The sequence below is a fragment of the Rhinolophus sinicus genome, linkage group LG07 (genome assembly GCF_036562045.2).
Source record: "Rhinolophus sinicus isolate RSC01 linkage group LG07, ASM3656204v1, whole genome shotgun sequence".
Classification (NCBI taxonomy): domain Eukaryota; kingdom Metazoa; phylum Chordata; class Mammalia; order Chiroptera; family Rhinolophidae; genus Rhinolophus; species Rhinolophus sinicus.
The window spans coordinates 68,061,969-68,079,611 of NC_133757.1; the positions used below are offsets into that span (position 1 = coordinate 68,061,969).

At 56.3% G+C, this 17,643-nt stretch overlaps 2 protein-coding genes across 9 annotated transcripts; one reads left to right on the forward strand and one right to left on the reverse strand.

Annotated features, from left to right (window-relative positions):
- Positions 1-70: 70 nt before the first annotated feature.
- On the reverse strand, positions 71-8,452 carry R3HDM4 (R3H domain containing 4). Its single transcript, XM_019716041.2, has 8 exons — positions 8,298-8,452; positions 4,241-4,395; positions 3,729-3,853; positions 3,192-3,315; positions 2,955-3,040; positions 2,424-2,509; positions 2,287-2,342; positions 71-1,142 (listed from the first exon to the last, which is right to left on the reverse strand). Exons 1-8 carry the CDS (start codon positions 8,366-8,368, stop codon positions 1,039-1,041), a joined length of 807 nt encoding a protein of 268 aa, XP_019571600.1. The 5' UTR covers positions 8,369-8,452; the 3' UTR covers positions 71-1,038.
- KISS1R (KISS1 receptor) lies at positions 7,933-14,089 on the forward strand. Of its 8 annotated transcripts, XM_074337375.1 has the most exons (7): positions 7,933-8,094; positions 9,412-9,535; positions 10,723-11,058; positions 11,819-11,943; positions 12,414-12,549; positions 12,781-13,025; positions 13,192-14,089. In XM_074337375.1, exons 3-7 carry the CDS (start codon positions 10,830-10,832, stop codon positions 13,636-13,638), a joined length of 1,182 nt encoding a protein of 393 aa, XP_074193476.1. In that variant the 5' UTR covers positions 7,933-8,094; positions 9,412-9,535; positions 10,723-10,829; the 3' UTR covers positions 13,639-14,089. The 8 variants fall into 8 exon arrangements, with proteins under 8 accessions (XP_074193476.1, XP_074193477.1, XP_019571597.2 ...); XM_074337376.1 differs by lacking the exon at positions 7,933-8,094 and having other exon boundaries at positions 8,517-9,535; XM_019716038.2 differs by lacking the exons at positions 7,933-8,094; positions 9,412-9,535 and having other exon boundaries at positions 9,542-11,058; positions 12,657-13,025.
- Positions 14,090-17,643: the final 3,554 nt, after the last annotated feature.

Here is a 17,643-nt window from a genome sequence, read left to right on the forward strand (position 1 = left end):
GACCAGGGCGCAAGTGCATCCTGAGGGCCTGTTGGGCCCCCAGCCCTGCCCCAAAAGAAAACCCCACAGCTGGAGACCAGAGCACCAGAAATTTATTGAACTCTCCACTTTCCTCAATAAGCAACTAACCACATACACGGGAGTGGGGTGTCCCCCAGCCCTGCTTTTCTGGACCAGGACAGGGTGACCAGCAAGAGAAAACCCCAAACCAACAGGCTAGAGCCAGACTGCGTGGGAGGGGAAAGGTGAGGGAACAAGGTGTGGGGAAAGTGGCAGTCCGAGGGAGGGAGCTTCTGGCTGGAAGTCCCAGACCTCCAGTATGAAAGGAGGGGAGAAACGTTGGAGGTGGGGGAGTGGTAGAGTAGGCAGGGCCCCAAAAGCCACAAAAAGGCACCCGGGAACACACATTCCAAAGAGGGTAAAACAAGCCTTTAAGCCACAGCTTGTCTAGGGTCACGAGCACTGGTATGCCCACGCGCACCCAGACACACACACACACACACACACACACACACACACACAGAAGACGTAATGCTTCTGGGCAGCACCCCAGAGACCTCCCCATCCTAGCCAAAAACTGGGAGGGGGTAAAGCAGGGACTAGAAGAAAGCCCCCCAATTTATCAGTTGGGGCAAATATTTGGTTTTTCTTCCCAAATGGGAAATTTAAAAATCTACAACAAATCACGCCGAATTAAGTGATAAAAACCCAGCTACTTCTCACTTAAGTGTTTTGTGCTTCAGACTGGGCACAAAAAACTGAATGAAGAAGGAACATCAAGATGAACAGATCAGGTCTCCCCACCCAAATACAAGTCCCAGAGTGGGGAGCTATGGGACCCTGGGATAGTCTGGGGCAGCCCCAGCTGCCAGCTGTTCACCTGGGAGAGATGAGCTGGGCTGGGGCCTGGGTGAGGAGACCGCTACCCCAAGGGGGAGAGCACATCTTTAAGGACAAACTCTAAAAATAACAAACATATTTTAGCAGATAGTATGGGAAGTCTTGGTGGGGGAGAGGAGCAGGCAGGCAGGGCCGCCATCAGCTGCGCTGCTCCAGGTAAGCAGACAGTAGCAGCCCAGGTGGCAGGAAGTCCAGGTGACGATTGCTGACTTTCATCTGCCTCTTGCCCTCCAGGTCAGCACCTGCAAGAGGGGACAAGTGGGGCAAGAATGAAAGGAACATGAGAGTCATGGCACACATGGCACTCCATCCTGAGTCTATGGGAACAAAGGGAAGCATGGGGGGGGGGGGTGGACACAGAGAAGAACCTCTGGCTCTTCCCTGCCAGAAGTTACTGCAAGCTGGCACTTAGGGTCTGTCTGATGTGACCCCCCCCGCCCCAGGTCCCAGGGGCAGACTCCCGCAAACAGCAGTTGCTACGTTAGGGCCTCCCTCTGCACCCTGTTTCATCCTTTCTGTCCTTCATCCCGTGTTTAGATGGGCACACTGACACAGAGGCTGGAGGCCAAGGGGATACGGGTCCTGAACAAGTGTCGCACCTCTTTCCTGGTCTCCTGCGTCCATACCTGCCCTCAGGATCTCTGAAGCTCAGTCTTTCTCTGGTACCTCCTCCAGGCAGGCCCAGCTTTTCCCCCTCCCCTGTTCCCCATTTTGCACCCCCAGCCCAGTCCCTCCATCCTAAGTCTATAGGAACAAAAGCAAACATCCTGAGTCTATGGGAACAAAGGGAAGCATGGGGGCTGCTTTCCTGTGAGGGAGAGCTTCAGGGATCTCAGGATGAAACATCCTGGGGTTGCCATGGAAACTGTCTCAGCAACTCTGGGCAGAAGGCAGAGAGAGAGAAGCACGGGGAGTTCCTATTGGGGGCGCTCAGGGCCAGCAAGGGCCTGTGAGCACCCTTTCTGTGGGGCTGTGTCCCGAGACCACCCCCCTCCTGTAAAGTGGGGACACAGGTCCCGGGAAGGGTCACTTGCCAGAAGTCACATGTATGGCACAGTGGAGGGGGACTATAGCTAAATGAGAAACGTGCAGACACTGGGGTACACTCATGTAATCTCAGAGCCCCTCGAGGCCCAGCTTCATCATCCCCACACAGGTCCTTCTCTCCCCATGGACCTGAAGATGTGGATGAAGGGGTGTCTGTTACACTCTGTCACTCAGAGTAGCGCCAGGGCCACAGGAGCCTCACAGTGTCCCACTGCCACCACTTTGCTCAGGCTGTTCCGCAGCCCCCAGAAGCCTCTGGCTGAGTGAGCAGACCCCATTTGGCCTCAGTTTGCTCTGGCTGAATTGGCTCATTGGGGGTCTCAGGCCCCAGGCACTTACTGGCTGAGATGAGGTCCATATACTGGCAGATGGCATGGAGCAGGAGTCTCTCAAAGCTGAAGAGGAACAGGCGGTGAGTGGCCATGAGCTGAAACTGGCCACCCAGGGAGCTCACAGCACCCGCCCCCACCCGTCACCTGTTGTCCAGCATGGCCGTGTACACGGCCTGGGGGGACACAGAGAAGAACCTCAGCAGCCTCTCCTCCCAGGTCTCCAGCGTTCCCTGCAGGACAGACAAGCCCAGGGATCAAGCCAACTTTGGAATCTTGGGCAGGCTGTCCAGGACCCCCATGCCGGGGACAGCCTCCAGAGCCTAAAGCCCTAGGTTCAAATGTGGCCTCTGACCAGCTACATAAAGCTACTTAAGTGGTTCCAAGAATACCAGGCACTTAGATACATATCTCCATACCTTTGAATGCCGGCACCTTCTGCCTGTGAACTCCTGTACATCCTGCAGTGCCTGCCCACTTTCATTGCCCCTGGCCCTCCCACCCTCAAAGAGAGCCCCTGCCCAGTTCTGGGTTCTGCAGTCTGATCACACTGGTGCGTATCCTGTCCTGCCTTCACCACAGCACATGCGCTGAGTAACAGGCCTCCCCTCACCCTGCCCCCAACTGAGACGCCAAGACAGGCAGGTGGAGACAGGCCCAGCCTCATCTGGTATTCACCATGGGGATGCGGCTCCGCTTGAGGACCGCTCGAAGACGCCGGCTGATGCGCTGGAAGCACTCTCCGGGAGTGTAGGCCGGGTACTCTTCAAGAGTACAAGGCGTGGGGTCAGCCCCGGGAGCAAACCGCCGGCCCGGTCCCCACGCTAGGCTCCTCCCCACCTGTCCCCAGCCCGGCCCCACAAGCTCGTCCAGGCCCCAATCCGTATGCCCCCTCTTCCCCCGTGCGGGCCTCACCTTTCCGCCTATCCTCCCCCCGGTTAGGCCCCTTCCTCCGTGCCTTGCTCCTGCCCTCATCCTCCAGGTAGCGGAGAACCCGCTCCTGCTCCTCCCCGGAGCGGTTCATGAAGTCATTCCAGACCTGGAACAGACAGGCAGGCCCTGGGCTAGTGACAAGTTGTCTCTAGGCCTCAGTTTCCCCATCTGGCCAATGCACACTGAGAGCCACAAAGGGCATGGAAATACTCCTTGAGGACACCTTTGTCCGCTGGACCTGCCAAGAGTTCATGGGGCACCTGCGGACCTGCCTGTCTGCGGAGCGGTATCGATAGAGATGAGCAGATGAGTCTCGAGTGCTGGAAGGTTCTGGGGTGGGGTGGGGGTTCTGGCCTGTTCTGGGGACCTGAGGGAGACTGAGGGGGCATTCATCAAGGGGCTAGAGAGGGATGGGTGCTCCTGGCAGGGGCACCAGCACAGGCAATGCCTGGTGGTGGTGGGGCTGGAACAGAAAAAGTGGCTGGAGCAGAGGCTGCGAGACCCGGTACTGGGACCCACCTCCACGTAGGTCTCATTGTTGCAGGCCTCCGCGAAGACGCCAGGTGCTGCACGGGGTGCCAGGTCCCCATCTTCCAGACCAGATGTGCCTCCCTCTGTCTCCAGCAGGGTCAGGAGGTACTGGGCTAGATGGAAACAGATGGTCTTTGGGCAGGGGTGTGGCACTTGGGGCCCCCCAGGCTCCATGGAGATACCCAGGCCGTCTTTCTTTTCCTGGCCTCTTCATTTACAGCCTTTCGTTTCTGGCTCCCCACCTCCATGCTCCAACTGTTTTCCCCAGAAAGCACAGAAACCAGAACTCCTTCTACCTTCCCCTGCCTCGTTGAACTCCTATATACCCTTTAACTCCTACACACCCTTTAAAGTCCGAACTCCAATGCCCAGAGCTCCCTCTGGCCCAGCCCCAGTTCAGGGCCAGGCTCATGGTAAGGGCAATGGTTAGTGCTAACACGCACACCATTCTCATCGGAGGCCTAAGGGTCAGCAGGAGGTGCCCCCTGACCCCACCTTACTGTTTTCTAGGCGCTGGAGGCTCTTCCGCCCCTTGGCCTTGGGCACAAGGTCTGAGTTCCGCACAGCCTGGTTGATGAAGTGCTGCTTCCGTTTGGAGGCTGAGAACCTCTTCACTTGGGAGCTGGCTAGAGTGGGCAGGCATCCCGGAAGGTGCCTGTGGGCCGGGGTGGGGGGTGGGGGGACAGTCGTCAGAGCCAGGACAGGCCACGACCCCCAGGAAGAGCCCTACTACTGCTCTCCATCATAGCCACCACCGGCTTGGTTTCCTCCAACAACAGGGAGCTCATCTCCTGACATGTGTAGCCATGGACTCTTAAACTTTCATTTTGTTTCATGGTTACATCATCCAGAAGGTACGCACAATTGTGATGACAGATTAGTAAACCAAGGCTCAGAGAAGAGAAGACACTTGCCTGAATTCACACATCAGGTGGGTGGCTGAGAAAAGCTGTAACCCCCCTTCCTCAGTTTTCCAGATTTTAGCTGCAAGCTGGTGAGGCTTGGATTTGAAAACTACCGGCCTCTGAGAGTTTCTCAAGAGACTTGATTCACCTGAGCCCACCCACCTCGTGCCCCACTTAGTCCCCCACCATGTGCCAAAGGGGCCAGGATCAGGGAGGGGGCTGGAGTGCACCCCCCCCCGCCCCCCTCCCACTAATCTGCTTTCCTCTGAGCAGATGGCATTAACTGTGGAGATGGATTAGCAGCACCAAGGCCAGGCCTCCCTCTGGGGACCCGCAGGGGACCTGCAGGTCAGATGCAGGGGGTGGGGGGCAGGGGGCTCTTGGATGGAATCTTCCTAGCAAGAAGCTGCTAGGCCTTCCTGGGGAGCTGCTGACAACCCCAAACCACAGGATGGTCCCCGCTGGGCTCAGAAACCCTCACCCTGTGGGTGATGGTAGATTCTGGCCCCTAGAGGGTCAGGGTCCCAGGATCCCCCCTCCCTATATCCTAACTCCCTCCCTCTCACTCATTCTGCTCCAGCCAGGTCCTTGCTGCTCCTCCGGTAGCAAGGCATTGTCCCACCTCTGGGCCCTTGTACTGGCTGTGCCCCTGCCTGGTGCACGCTGCCCTAGATTCCAAATGGCTCACTACTCACTGTCCTTTGGCTTTTGTGGAAACCACAACAGTGAGACTCTGACCTCCACTATTTAATACCTTACTGCTTTGGTTTTCTGATCACTGTACATTCTACTCTGCTGACGACTGCCCACCTCTCCCACTAGACTGTAACCTCCATGTGTGCACTTACAGGTATGCCTGGCATGCAGTAGGTACTCAAAAAATTAACTGCTTGATCAGTTCTCCCGAAAAATCCCTGTGGGTGCCTGTGAGTCTGGGAGGGGGCACTTAGAGACAAGAAGAGCTGGGACAGGTATTTTCTCCGTGACCCAGCTGCCACCTGCTTGGTTTCCTCCTGTGATGGGGAGCTCACCTCCTCAGCGACACCATTGATCATAGCAACATCCCTGGACTGAGCATTCACATATCAAGTAAGCACAGGACCTGACCTGAGGGTTGCCTCCCAGAGGCCCAAGCACCCCCACTCCAAGCCTCAGACACCTATGGTCTCCCTGGAACTCCAGAGCCTGTGTCTCCACTCTGGGAGCTGGACAGAGTCCAGAATGGTGTCCTGGTGGGGCCGATAACAGAAGCCACATCCAGGGGGAGCTGTTAGGGGATGTCAGAGCAGGGCAGGACTCAGTGAGAGAGCTCCAGCCCTCAGGGTGTGGGGCTCTGAGAGATGGGGCTCCCCGGCACCTTGAGAGTAGGAGCAGAGCTAAGATTTGAACCTGAGTCTTGACAGGAACCCCCAACTACTCAGCCTCCTGCTTCTCTCCTGGATCCACAGAGGTCTCTGGTGAGCTCCTCAGACCAAAGCTAAGACCCAGCTGGTATCTCCCCTGCTCCATGACCTCTCATAGCTCCTCAGCACCTCAGAGCAAGGCTCAGCTCCTCCTTGGCCTGGCTCCTCCTTGCCTGTCCCGTACCTGGACCATACAGTCTATGCCTGGTCTCACAGGGGCCTTACCACCCTCTCATAGGCCTGAAACTCTGAGCTGAGCACTGGAAAATGAGTCTACCAATTCAAACTTGCTGACTTCAACCAGATTCCAGTAGGAGATAAGAAACATGTGGCCTCAGGGGGCCCAAATCCCCCCACTCAAGACACAGAAAGGACAGGGTGGAAGGGGGAAGGGCAGAAGCAGCAGGGTACGTCAGATTTGTAATGAAGGCTGGGGGTGGTTGGACATTGGTATAAACTTCATATAAAATATATCATTGATGCCCAACCCCATATCTCCTCCATGGCTTCCTCTACTCTGGCCACAGGGGCCCCTTCATGTGCCCCAAACTTGCCAAAAACAGTCCACCTCAGGGCCTTTACACACGCTGAGCCCTCTGCCTGAAGCACCTTTTCTCAGCTCATTCTGGCCTCTGCTCAAATGTCACCTCCCCAGAAACAGTCCCTGCCCCACTAGCCCAATCAGCCCTGTTTGCCTGTTTCACCAGTTGGCATCTGAAACCAGCTGGTCCATGTATCTGTTTACTCCTTAATCCTCACCTCCCTTGCTAGACCCATGGGAACAGGACACAGGATGGGGCGTCTTGGTCCCTGCTGTGTCCCCAGCACCTGGCTCACAGCAGGTGCTCAATAGCTATTTGTTGAGTGAATACCTGACCTTCTGTTTACACATTCACCTAAGGGCCAGTTCGTCTGCCTCCCATGCCTTCCAGAGACCTCTTCATAGATAGGGACACTGAGGACCCAGACAGAGCCCCTGAGACTTTCTGGACCCGTAGTCCTTGGGAAATGTCTACACAGTGGACAGGTCCAATAGCGAACAGCTGCTAAGTCAAATTGTGTTTGGGGGAAACAGACTTCGTAGCCCCCAAGTCTGCTCCCTGAAATGGGGAATTTAGACACCTGCCACCTTGGACCAAAACCACCCTCTCTGACTGGTACCCTCCCCCAGGAACAGGCAAGAGAGGAACCTAGTTCCCCAGTAGGAAATCAAGAAGGCTCAGGGCTGAGGTGACTCAGGCTGGGTGGGGCCCAGTGGGGCCCCCACAACAGTGGCCACGCCCCTCAGCACACGGAGATGGGGGGCACCAGGAGTGACTCAGAGTGGGTTCTGTAGAGACATGTATGGCCTCTGCTAAGCACCCAGAGGAGATAATAATAAAAGGTAATAAATATAAAAACACTAGAGTAATAATAAATATCATAATAAAATAACAACAATAAAAATAATGAAATAAGATCCTTTTAAAATAATAAAGCAACTACAATAATAAGATGTTTAGGATAATTAAAGAGTGGATGATCCCACTTGCTGGGCACCTTGGGCTGCGGGGTCATTGACCCCCACCACTCTGAGAAGAAGCCATTGTTATTATCTCATTTTACAGGTGGGGAAACTGAGGCACCAAAGAGTGGACCACACAGGTTTCTGCCTAAAGGCTGGGATTCAAAGCAAATCTGCGACCAACAGTGTCCACACCCAGATGGAGCCGCTCCACCTGCTTCCAGTCTTCCTCTCAGGACACACAGGCTCGATTACCTGGATTTTAAGCCCCCACCCCCGCCGCATTTAATCTGGGAAAGCAGCCCGACAGAAACTAACAGTCCTCTCCCCCCAGAGGAGGGGTTGATAACACAAGCGAGGAACCAGCCCTGGCTGTGGGGTGAGTACTCAGCCAGGGGACAGTAACACCGCGTGTGGGTGAAAGTCAGGGGACACCGAGCAGCGGCCGCCTCACGCAAGCAGTGACAGGCGCACAGAACCCCGAGGCAGGTCTGTACCGGCCGGGACTCCAGGTTCCAGGGGTCTGTAAACCCATACACCAGGTATGCCCCTCCGCCCCCTGTCGGAGATGGGATTTCCCGGAGTAAACACTGGGTAACAATAAACCCCCACCCCCACCCGCATATAGGAGGTGTCACCGAAGAAAAGGGGTGGGGCGGGCCTGGGGCTGCGGCCGAAGTGGGGAGGGTTAGGGGGGGTAGCTGGAGCCCTGGAGGGCGCGCCCCGCCCGCCCCACCGCGCTCACAGCGTCCGTCGCCCGCCCGGGGCGTCCCCCGCCGCCTCCGAGCCGCCCTCGTGGTTCTCCAGCGCGACCATGGCTCGGATGTCGCCGTCGGCGCCGCCACCCGGCAGGGCTTACTTGGGGCCGGGCAGGAAGTGACGGGCTCCCAGAGGCGGGCCGAGGCGGATCCTGGAGGCTGGACGCGTGGGGAGGGGACCGCCGCCACGAGGCCGGCCAGGCCCCAGGCTGCGGGTGGAGGGGTACCCAGCCCCTGAGGGACAGACGGGGAAACTAAGAAACTGAAGCGGAGGTGGGGGACAGCAGCCACAAAGTCAGGCTGTGGACAGGGCTGGGCACCCAGCGGAGATCGACAGGATACTTGACACTGAGGCCTGGGTAGTTGGGGGCGGGGGGCCTTTTCAGAGGCTGGGGAGAGTCGAAATGACCCATACTCCCCCTCTCCAACACCGACCAGAACTTCCCTTCTACTAGCCCCCTCCCAGTCGCCAGTAAAGTGTAGCCCCTGGAGCACCAGCTGGGTGCCTCAGTTTACTCATCTCTGAAAATGAGACGTCAGCCCCCACCCCTTTTGCTTTTTTGGGTTTATTCATTTAACAGATGTCCACTGTGGGCTGAGGCCAGTGCTGAGCTCTGTGGACCCAGCAATGACCAATGACAGACCCCTCCCTCACTGAGTCGGGGGAAGAGGAAGCCTCTCACACGGAGACTGGCAAACTACAGAAGTGGGAAGGGTGTGCCATGCAGAGGGAACAGCCAGTGCAAAGGTCCTGGGGCATCCAAAGCCAGTGATGGAGGGGGCAAGGAGAATAGTAGTGGAAGGGAGAAACAGATTTGTGAGCCTGGTAGTCCTGTGATGACAGATCTGGTTTGCGTCCTGAGGGCAATGGGGAGCCACGAGAGGACTTGGAGCAAAGAGTTAAAGCTACTGTAGAATCTAGAATCCACTCTTCAGTCTACAAGCAAAGTGGGGCACCCACCAGATCCTGCCTGGTGCAAATTATACAGGACAAATAACCCGGTTGCCTTAACAAATAAAGAGCAAGGGGCGAAAAGAAAAAGAAAGGAGGTGGAAGGGCTAAAAGACCCAAAAGAGCTCATACTGTGTGGTTTCATGTAGATAAATGTGAAAAGAGGCAAAAGAAATCAATGGTGATACGTGTCGGGAGAGAACAGACCTCCAGGAGGAGGCGAGGAGGGGACTCAGGGGGCCACGGATGTTTGATCTCTTGCTCTGGCCCATGGTGAGTAGCTGCTCAATAAACATGTCAATTCTAGAGGATGCAGCCCAGGCCTTGTCGTAACAGGGGCCTCACTCCCAGGGAACCTGTACTGCACCTTCTTCACACCCTTCCGGATGCACAGACCCTCATCCTGTCTGTGAGCTTCTGCTACTCCCCAGATCCCCACCATGAAGGTTTAAGCACCTGCTGAGTGCTCTGCCAGCAACTCCCCCAAAACAGTTCCTCCATTCCTACCTGGTAATCATGGGTCTCCTCACCTTAATCTGTCTTTCATTACTACCCCAAAGGGATTTTTCTGAGGTGGAACCTGGACAGGGTGGTGGTGGGGAGGAGGACGGAGGCAACTGGGTCCCCATTATCAAGATTAACTTTGAAGGTATAAAAAGGGTGAACAGGGAAATGTGTCCCCCACCACAAGCTCTTTGTACTTCCCCCTGGAGACACTGATGTGCTTTAATACCTATGCATATTTACTCATCTCTGCTCCCATTTTAGTCTATACAAAGGGTAGCATCTTTTTCTCTGTTGCATAGTACTCCACAATGGCCTGGACATCCTGGTACAGTTTTATGGGCTAGTCTCAGGTACATTTCTGAGTGTGGGTTTTCGGGATCAACAGTGTCCTTTGTAAATTGCCCTCTACCTGGTACCTTCCACCAACAGCACAGATGCCCATGTGCCCAGTGCAGATGTTTGCCAACCGCTGCACATGAGCTGGGAGGTGGTCACATCCTAGGGGTCTGATTTGCAGAACCGGAGTCAAGGGAGGTTGAGTTCCTTAAAGAACAGACATCTGTCTAACCGCCAGAGCCCGCCCCCGGTGGTGAGTCTCTGCCCCCTGGTCAGGGTCTGTCCTTCCAGGTTCCACAGCAGCCTCCATGCAGCCTATCCATCCCTGGCTCCACTCCAATCCCCTCCTCCAGCTGGTACCCTCTAGTGCTCCCACCCTGACTGTTCAAGGGGTGGAGGGAATGGGGAGAAGGTTGCTGTGCGGGTGGATGGAGGATGCACAGGCAGTGGAGGGAGTGGCGAACAGCTGCAGGAGAGGCCAGAAGGCGGGGACAATGGTGGGGGAGTCGGGTATAAACACGCGGAGACTACGGCAGGAGCAAAGGCGCAGCCTGAGCCCAGAGGAGCCGCCCTCCAGACCCGGTGTCCTCCAACCGAAACCCTTCTCGGGCTTCGAGGGGGCATCCCCAGGGCGAGGCCAGGAGGAACATCTCTGCGGCGATCCTAGGACGAAATCCCGGAAGGCCGGGAGGAAGAGGGCGGCGAAGCCTTGCACGCCCTGGCCATGTCAGGAACCAATGCATCCTGGTGGGCGCTGGCCAACGTATCCGGCTACCCAGGCTGTGGTGCCAACGCCACCAACGGCCTGGCCCCCGAGCTGCGGCCGGTGGACGCCTGGCTCGTGCCGCTCTTCTTCACTGCGCTGATGCTGCTTGGCCTGACAGGAAACTCGCTTGTCATCTTCGTCATCTGCCGCCACAAGCAGATGCGCACGGTGACCAACTTCTACATTGGTGAGCGCCCAGGCGCAGCGCGCCATTCCGGAGGTCGCCAAGAGGCCGGAGTGGCCCAGGGACGCCCCCTCGCAGGGCCTCCGGGCCCTCCCAGATAGGGGTCTCTCTCCTGTAGTTCTCCCATCCTATCACTTCTCGGCCTTTTGGCTAAGATCAAGTGTAGTTCTCCCATCCTTTCCCTACTGTCCCTGTACCTTACACTACAGGTTGCAAACTTTGCCTTAGAGGGTTTCATGCGGGCTGTTGCAGTCAAAAGGGAGCCTGGAGAGTGTAGTACACAGAGAGCTCGCCCCTGCCACTCAAGGAAGATGTTGCCTTGAAATGTGGTTCTTATGACACAGTGATGAATAAAAGAAGTGTGGGGAGGAACTGCTTGGCCCCCGAGCTCCCAGTTAGCAATCTCTGTCTCAGTGGCTCAGTTTGCACATTTGTGTGAGTGCTCAGTACTCTCCACCACAATCGCTTACTTGCAGACGAGTAAACTGAGGCTCAGAGAGACAGGGACCTGCTCAGGCTCTCCCAGCCCAGTCAGGGGAGAGCGGGGCCCACTGAAGCTGCTCCAATGGCTGTGAAGCCTGTGCCGGAGTGTGTGTGGGACATTTGAAATGTAAAAGGGGAGAATGAAGGAATAGGGGGACTTCTGGAGCTGTCCGGCTGGTCACTCCCACAAAGACAAGAGCTAGGAACCTGGGCCAGGAGCGCTTGGGGGGGGGTGAGGCCTGTGTACCCCATGTCCAGCGTCCTCTCATTCCGCCTGCAGCTAACCTGGCAGCCACGGACGTGACTTTCCTGCTGTGCTGCGTGCCCTTCACTGCCCTGCTCTACTTGCTGCCAGCCTGGGTGCTGGGCGACTTCATGTGCAAGTTCGTTAACTACATTCAGCAGGTGGGCCATGGGCTGGGGAGCCAGGGGCTGAGTCTGGGTGTGGGTGGGCTGGAAAACCGGTTGGGAGGGGAGTGTAGGCAGAGTCTGGAGGATGCAGCTGGGAGGAGGCGGAGCCTGCACCGGTGGTATTGGGGAGAAGGACCTAGGCAATGGGGAGGGACACAGATAGGGGCCAGTCTGAGGGATGGGCACAGAGATGGCCCTTGCCCCACCTGTCCTGAGTTCCTAGGATAGTTCTGCCTCTCCCTGTGAGTCTCGGGGTTCCCTCTAACCCCTGCCATCCTGGGATCCTCTCTAGTATGGGTTCTATCCTGCCCTTTTCATTGTGGCCCCTGGAGACTCTCCCAGGACACGTCCAGTGTGTGCCTGAGTGGTTGGACATGTGGAGGGACCTGCAGGGTGGGTGCGGACAGATCAGGCCCCAGACCGGGCAGGGTGAGGGCCATACGCCCAGCTCCGGGCCCTCCCAGGTCTCCGTGCAGGCCACCTGCGCCACCCTGACCGCCATGAGCGTGGACCGCTGGTATGTGACCGTATTCCCGCTGCGCGCCCTGCACCGCCGCACGCCCCGCCTGGCGTTGGCCGTCAGCCTGGGCATCTGGGTGGGTGAGTGAAGCGTGGGGTCACAGGAGTGGGGGGACAAGTCCTCTTGCCCCGTGCGCCCTCCCACTCATTGCCCCTCTCTGGGGTTCGGTCCTGCATTTGGGAAATAGGCGTAATAACGCTCCCTGCGAAGAACCACGAGGGTGCGGACTGGGGAGGCACCTGGGGGACCAGGGCCCTGGACCTCTGGCAACCCTCGTCCCGGCAAGGTCTTCAGCCGCGCCTGTGGTGCAGGCTCGGCGGCCGTGTCTGCTCCGGTGCTTGCCCTGCACCGCCTCTCTCCTGGGCCGCGCATTTACTGCAGCGAGGCCTTCCCCAGTCGCGCCCTCGAGCGCGCCTTCGTGCTCTACAACCTGCTGGCGCTCTACCTGTTGCCGCTGGTCGCCACCTGTGCTTGCTACGGGGCCATGCTGCGCCACCTGGGCCGGGCCGCGGTGCGCCCCGCGCCCGCGGACAGCGCCCTGCAGGTGCGCCGCTGGGTAGGTGGGGGGCGCCGCCAGGCTGGAGTGGGGGTTGGCACAGTTGGGGGAGAGAGCATCTGCAGGGGTCTGAAAGGGGCAGTGGGGGAATCTGAGACGGCAAAGGAGGCAAGATCTGAGGGGGTGACCTATAGACTGTCCTCCTCCCACCTCCCCCCACCTCCAGGGGCAGCTGCTGGTGGAGCGAGCAGGCGCTGTGCGCACCAAGGTGTCACGGCTGGTGGCGGCCGTGGTCCTGCTTTTCGCGGCCTGCTGGGGACCCATCCAGCTGTTCCTGGTGCTGCAGGCGCTGGGCCCAGCGGGCTCCTGGCACCCGCGCAGCTACGCCGCTTACGTGCTTAAGATCTGGGCGCACTGCATGTCCTACAGCAACTCAGCGCTCAACCCGCTGCTCTACGCGTTCCTGGGCTCGCACTTCCGTCAGGCCTTCCGCCGTGTCTGCCACTGCGCTCCCCGGCGACCCCGGCGGCCTGGGCCCTCGTGCCCCGCCGTCCCCCACGCCGAGCTGCACTGCCTGACCGCCCACCCGGCCCCCAGGACGCGGAAGCAGGGGAGCAGTGGGTCGGGACTGTGCAGGCTATGCGTCCTAAGGGAACATGCTGCCCCTCTCTGAGCGCGTTGGAGGTGGGCCCCTAGGAAACAAGCGCTGCTCTTATTCTATTATTAATATCTTAATTTTTGTCCAAGATAATCCTAGTGAACATACCTTGTCCTCTTGTAATGTTTGGTACAAGTTGGCTGTGATGTTTGCTGCTCTTGCTATTGTGATGATTATTTCTGCATTTTCTGAAATTGAAGATGCTTTGATGCTGGCACGTTCTGGAACTTTTCAGGAAGCATCAGTAGACGTTTTCACACACTGCCTCCAGATTGCCTGTACGATTGTTAAAATTCATCTCATTGTCAGCGATATCAAAATGTCACACTGTGCATCTTAAAAATTGACAAAACAAGGTGTTATTGCTGCTATTTGGTGAGTGTCCAGCGTCCTGGCTGGAAAACTGGTGTCATTGAGTAAATAAAACCTTCCTGGGGCACAGTATGCAAAGCTGCCCATTTGAGAAGCAGGACTGATTTCCGTGTAACAAACCGCCTTAAACAAAGTGTCCATTTGTTATCTCTCACGATTCTGTGGGGTCATGGGGTTCAGCTGGCCCACTGATCATGTGGGGTTGGCTGGACCAGGAAGGCCCAAACGGCTTCACTTGTGTAGCTGTTGGGCTTCTTCCCTGTATGGTGGTCCTGGAAAGTCAGACATTCCTGGCCAGAAGCTTCTGAGATTAGGCAGAAACTGCTTCCCTCCTGAGACCTGTGCTCAGAAGTCCCAAAATGTCACTTTTCCACATTGAGCTGTCAGAGTCCCACCCAGATTCCACCAGAGGGGAAGAGACCCTACCTCCTGGTGGGTGAGGCTGCATGTGCCTGCTGGAGGTGGGAGGCATAGAGCAGCCTCCCCAAAAGTCCTACAGTTGGCAGGCTTTGTGACCCTGAAGGACAACCGTCCATATCTTGGAGGGCCCCAGTCCTCCCACATCATTTGAGGACATGGGTCTCCAAGCAATCCAGATTTTCAGAGATGTTAATGTGAGACTAAGAAGCAGAGACATCGTGCCATTTTGACATTGGCCCGAAGCTTGTTCTGGTTTTTAAGACCCAGCCTCCAGACTGGGCTGGACATGAGGATGAAAGTCTCCCTTTTGCCCACAGGCCCTGCCTACCTCCTCTCCTGCCCCCGCTGCCCCAAACTCACCCTCCCCCTGTGGCTTCCTGAATTGCCATCCTTGCCTCTGGGCCTTTGCACATGCAGTTCCCTCTGTTGTGCTGGGTGCACCCTCACTCATCCATCATGTCTCAGGTCAGTTGCCTCCTCCTCTCGGAAGTCTTCCTGGATCCCTCCAGACTGGGTCAGGTACCCCACTTAGGCCCATTGCTGCCCCCATCACAGCTCTGACGTCTTTGTGTTGTACCTGTTGGGTGCATGTCTGATTTGGTCCTCCATGTGTCCCCGGGGTCCAGTGCACAGTAGCGCTGAAAAAATATTTGTGGGATGAATAACCAACCAGGTGTGCTGAGGGGATAAAAAGAGGGGGTGCATGCAGAGCGAGTAGCAGGATTTCCCTGTGAAAAAGGAATTAAAAAATAGTTAAAGAGGGCTGGGCTCCAGCATCTCTCTCAGAGAAACAAAAACTCCTGTTCATGCAAAATGTGCATACATGTGTTCATAGCAGTTGTATTTGCAACAGCCCCAAACTGGAACCAACCAGCTGTCCTTTAACAGGTGAATGGTTAAACAGACCATGATCCAGCGACATCACAGACTGCAACTCAGCAAGAAAAAGTTGTGGACACACTATGGATACTGGCAACACCTTGGCTGGAACTCGGGAATGATGCTGAGCAGCAAGGGGCATCCCCATAGGTTTGTGGTGTGGGAGTTAGTCTATGAACATCCTCGAGATGACAAAATTATGACGTGAACAGATTAGTGGTTGCTGGAGTGACAGATGATGGCGAGAGGGGAAAGGTGGGTGGGCGACATGAGGGACCCTTGTGGTGGAAGCAGTCTGTCCCTGGACCATGGTGGTGAATACACGAACCTACACAAGTGATAAAACTGTAGAGAACAAAACACACACACGCACGTACAAGTAAAATGGGGAAAGCGACTTTGGTGGCTTGCTTCAATGTCCATATCCTGATTGCGATATTGTACTACAGTGTTGCAAACTGTTACTTGTGGGGGGAAGCCTGGTGAGGGAGTTCTCTCTGTATTAGAATCTACAATCATCTGGAAACAAACAAAAAAAAAAGTTGAAGGGTTGAAAAGGACATTCAGGAAGGGAAATCATTTCAAAACTGCAGACTCAGGGTGTGCCCTTCATTTATCTTCACATTCATTCAGCTGGACACTGTTTTCAGAGCCCCTTTTATGTGCCAGATTCTGTGCTGGGGGCTGGGGCCATAGCAGCGATCTGGCATCCCCTACTCCCACCCGTACGGGGCCAGTAAGTCGCAAACACCTAGAGATGAAATGTGACAGATGTGAAAAGGAAAAATGTGTGCCCATTGTGAGTAACTGGAAACTTGACCTTGGAGGAGGCAAGTCCAGAAAGGTTTCCTGGAGGAGGTAAGTCCAGGAATTGTAAACTGAGCACACCAGATGGAGGTCACAGCCAGTGCAAAGGCCCTGAGGCAGGATATGTCTCTTAGATTTGAGAAATCACTAGGATGCAGGTGTGGCTAGAGAGGGATGAAGAGGGACCCCCCTCCCCCTTACCGTTATAACAAAGGGAGATATAGTCCTCAAAATTACTGTGCAAGGAATGAATATGTACTCATTCCATAGAGAAGGGAAACTGAGGCACAGGGAGGCCCATGCACCTGCCTGGGGTGGGGCAGGGGGTGCATTCTGACCTGTTTGGCCCTTTGGTGGGGAGGGGGCTTCTCTGCACATTGGAGAGTGCGCTGGGGCCTGGCCCTTTATGGGAGGCTTCTCAGCCCAGCTCTCCTGGGTCTCTAAACCCTCCCCTCCCGGGGCAGATGTCTGGACGCCTCCCTCTGGGAGTGGAGGGACAGCAGCTGGGGCTGGGTGTTTAATAGCCTAAAGGTGGAGGTCTCCCACCACCTGCTGCCATTAGGCTATAGGTGGCCCTGGGGCTAGAGGCTGGTTTCCTGCAAGGGTAGGGCAGGACTCCAGCCCTGGGGTGGGGGCAGCTTTCCCCACCAGTCCCCTGGGATTGGGTCAGTGGGCCTGAAATTTGAGTGGGGGCGATGTAGGGGAAGGGCTCCTAGAAAATGGCAATGCTGTGTGCTTTAAGGGAAGGGAAGGGGCTGCGCACGACCCCACCAACACTCAAGACCGGGAATCCCCATCTCTGAGGAAGGGAGAATGAAAAGGTGAGAACAGAGAGGTGAGGGGACAGTAGAAACAAGTTGGGTCATTCCCGAGGGTGATGGGAGCCACGGGACACTTCTGAGCAGGGACGGACATGCTCCAAGGTATGTGGAGATTCTTTTTAATTTATTATTTTATTATTGTGTCTATTCTAATCTTTTGGGTTGCCAAGACCAGGCATATGCAAGTACAGCCCATCTGGAAGGGAATGGAGATGGGCCCCAGGGGCACGTTATGGGGTTAAGGCCCGGGGGTTTGGGTGCGTAGGGAGAGGGGTTAGTTTCATTTCAGATAAAAATGACAGATTTTTTAGCACAAGTATATTCCATGCAACATTTGGGATATACATAACATTCATTTTTTCATCTGAATTATTCAAGTTTAATTGCGAGACTTGTATTTATCTAGCAACTCCACCGTGGAGCATTCAGAAAGCGCTACAGAGGAGGAAACACGCCACGGGCCTCAGTTTCCCTGTCTGACTCGGGAATCTCGTTTTCAGGTGAGACGGCGCCACTTAGCGGCCTCTGGCGGGAGGCACGGCCTGACGGCGCTGGTCCCTCCTCCAGGCTGCAGCCCCGCAGATTCCCGGCAGGTGGCGCGCGCACCTTGCAGAAATTCCTTGCCTCCTTGGGTCGATCCCACCAAGGAGTCTCCAGTGCCTGGGGGGGATCGCTCATGTGTACCCCAACGTGGGCCCCCAACTGAAAGTTTGCTCTCTGC

What these genes read in the sequence shown, in the direction of transcription:
- R3HDM4 (XM_019716041.2), bottom strand. Translation starts at nt 8,368, where the DNA reads ATGGTCGCGCTGGAGAACCACGAGGGCGGCTCGGAGGCGGCGGGGGAC. An exon ending in ACAATGAGACCTACGTGGAG is followed by an intron (nt 3,316 to 3,728) that starts GTGGGTCCCAGT and finishes TGTCTGTTCCAG; the next exon opens with GTCTGGAATGACTTCATGAA. An exon ending in AGCGGAGCCGCATCCCCATG is followed by an intron (nt 2,510 to 2,954) that starts GTGAATACCAGA and finishes TCTGTCCTGCAG; the next exon opens with GGAACGCTGGAGACCTGGGA.
- KISS1R (XM_074337375.1), top strand. Translation starts at nt 10,830, where the DNA reads ATGTCAGGAACCAATGCATCCTGGTGGGCGCTGGCCAACGTATCCGGC. An exon ending in GGTGACCAACTTCTACATTG is followed by an intron (nt 11,059 to 11,818) that starts GTGAGCGCCCAG and finishes TTCCGCCTGCAG; the next exon opens with CTAACCTGGCAGCCACGGAC. An exon ending in CCCTGCAGGTGCGCCGCTGG is followed by an intron (nt 13,026 to 13,191) that starts GTAGGTGGGGGG and finishes CCCCACCTCCAG; the next exon opens with GGGCAGCTGCTGGTGGAGCG.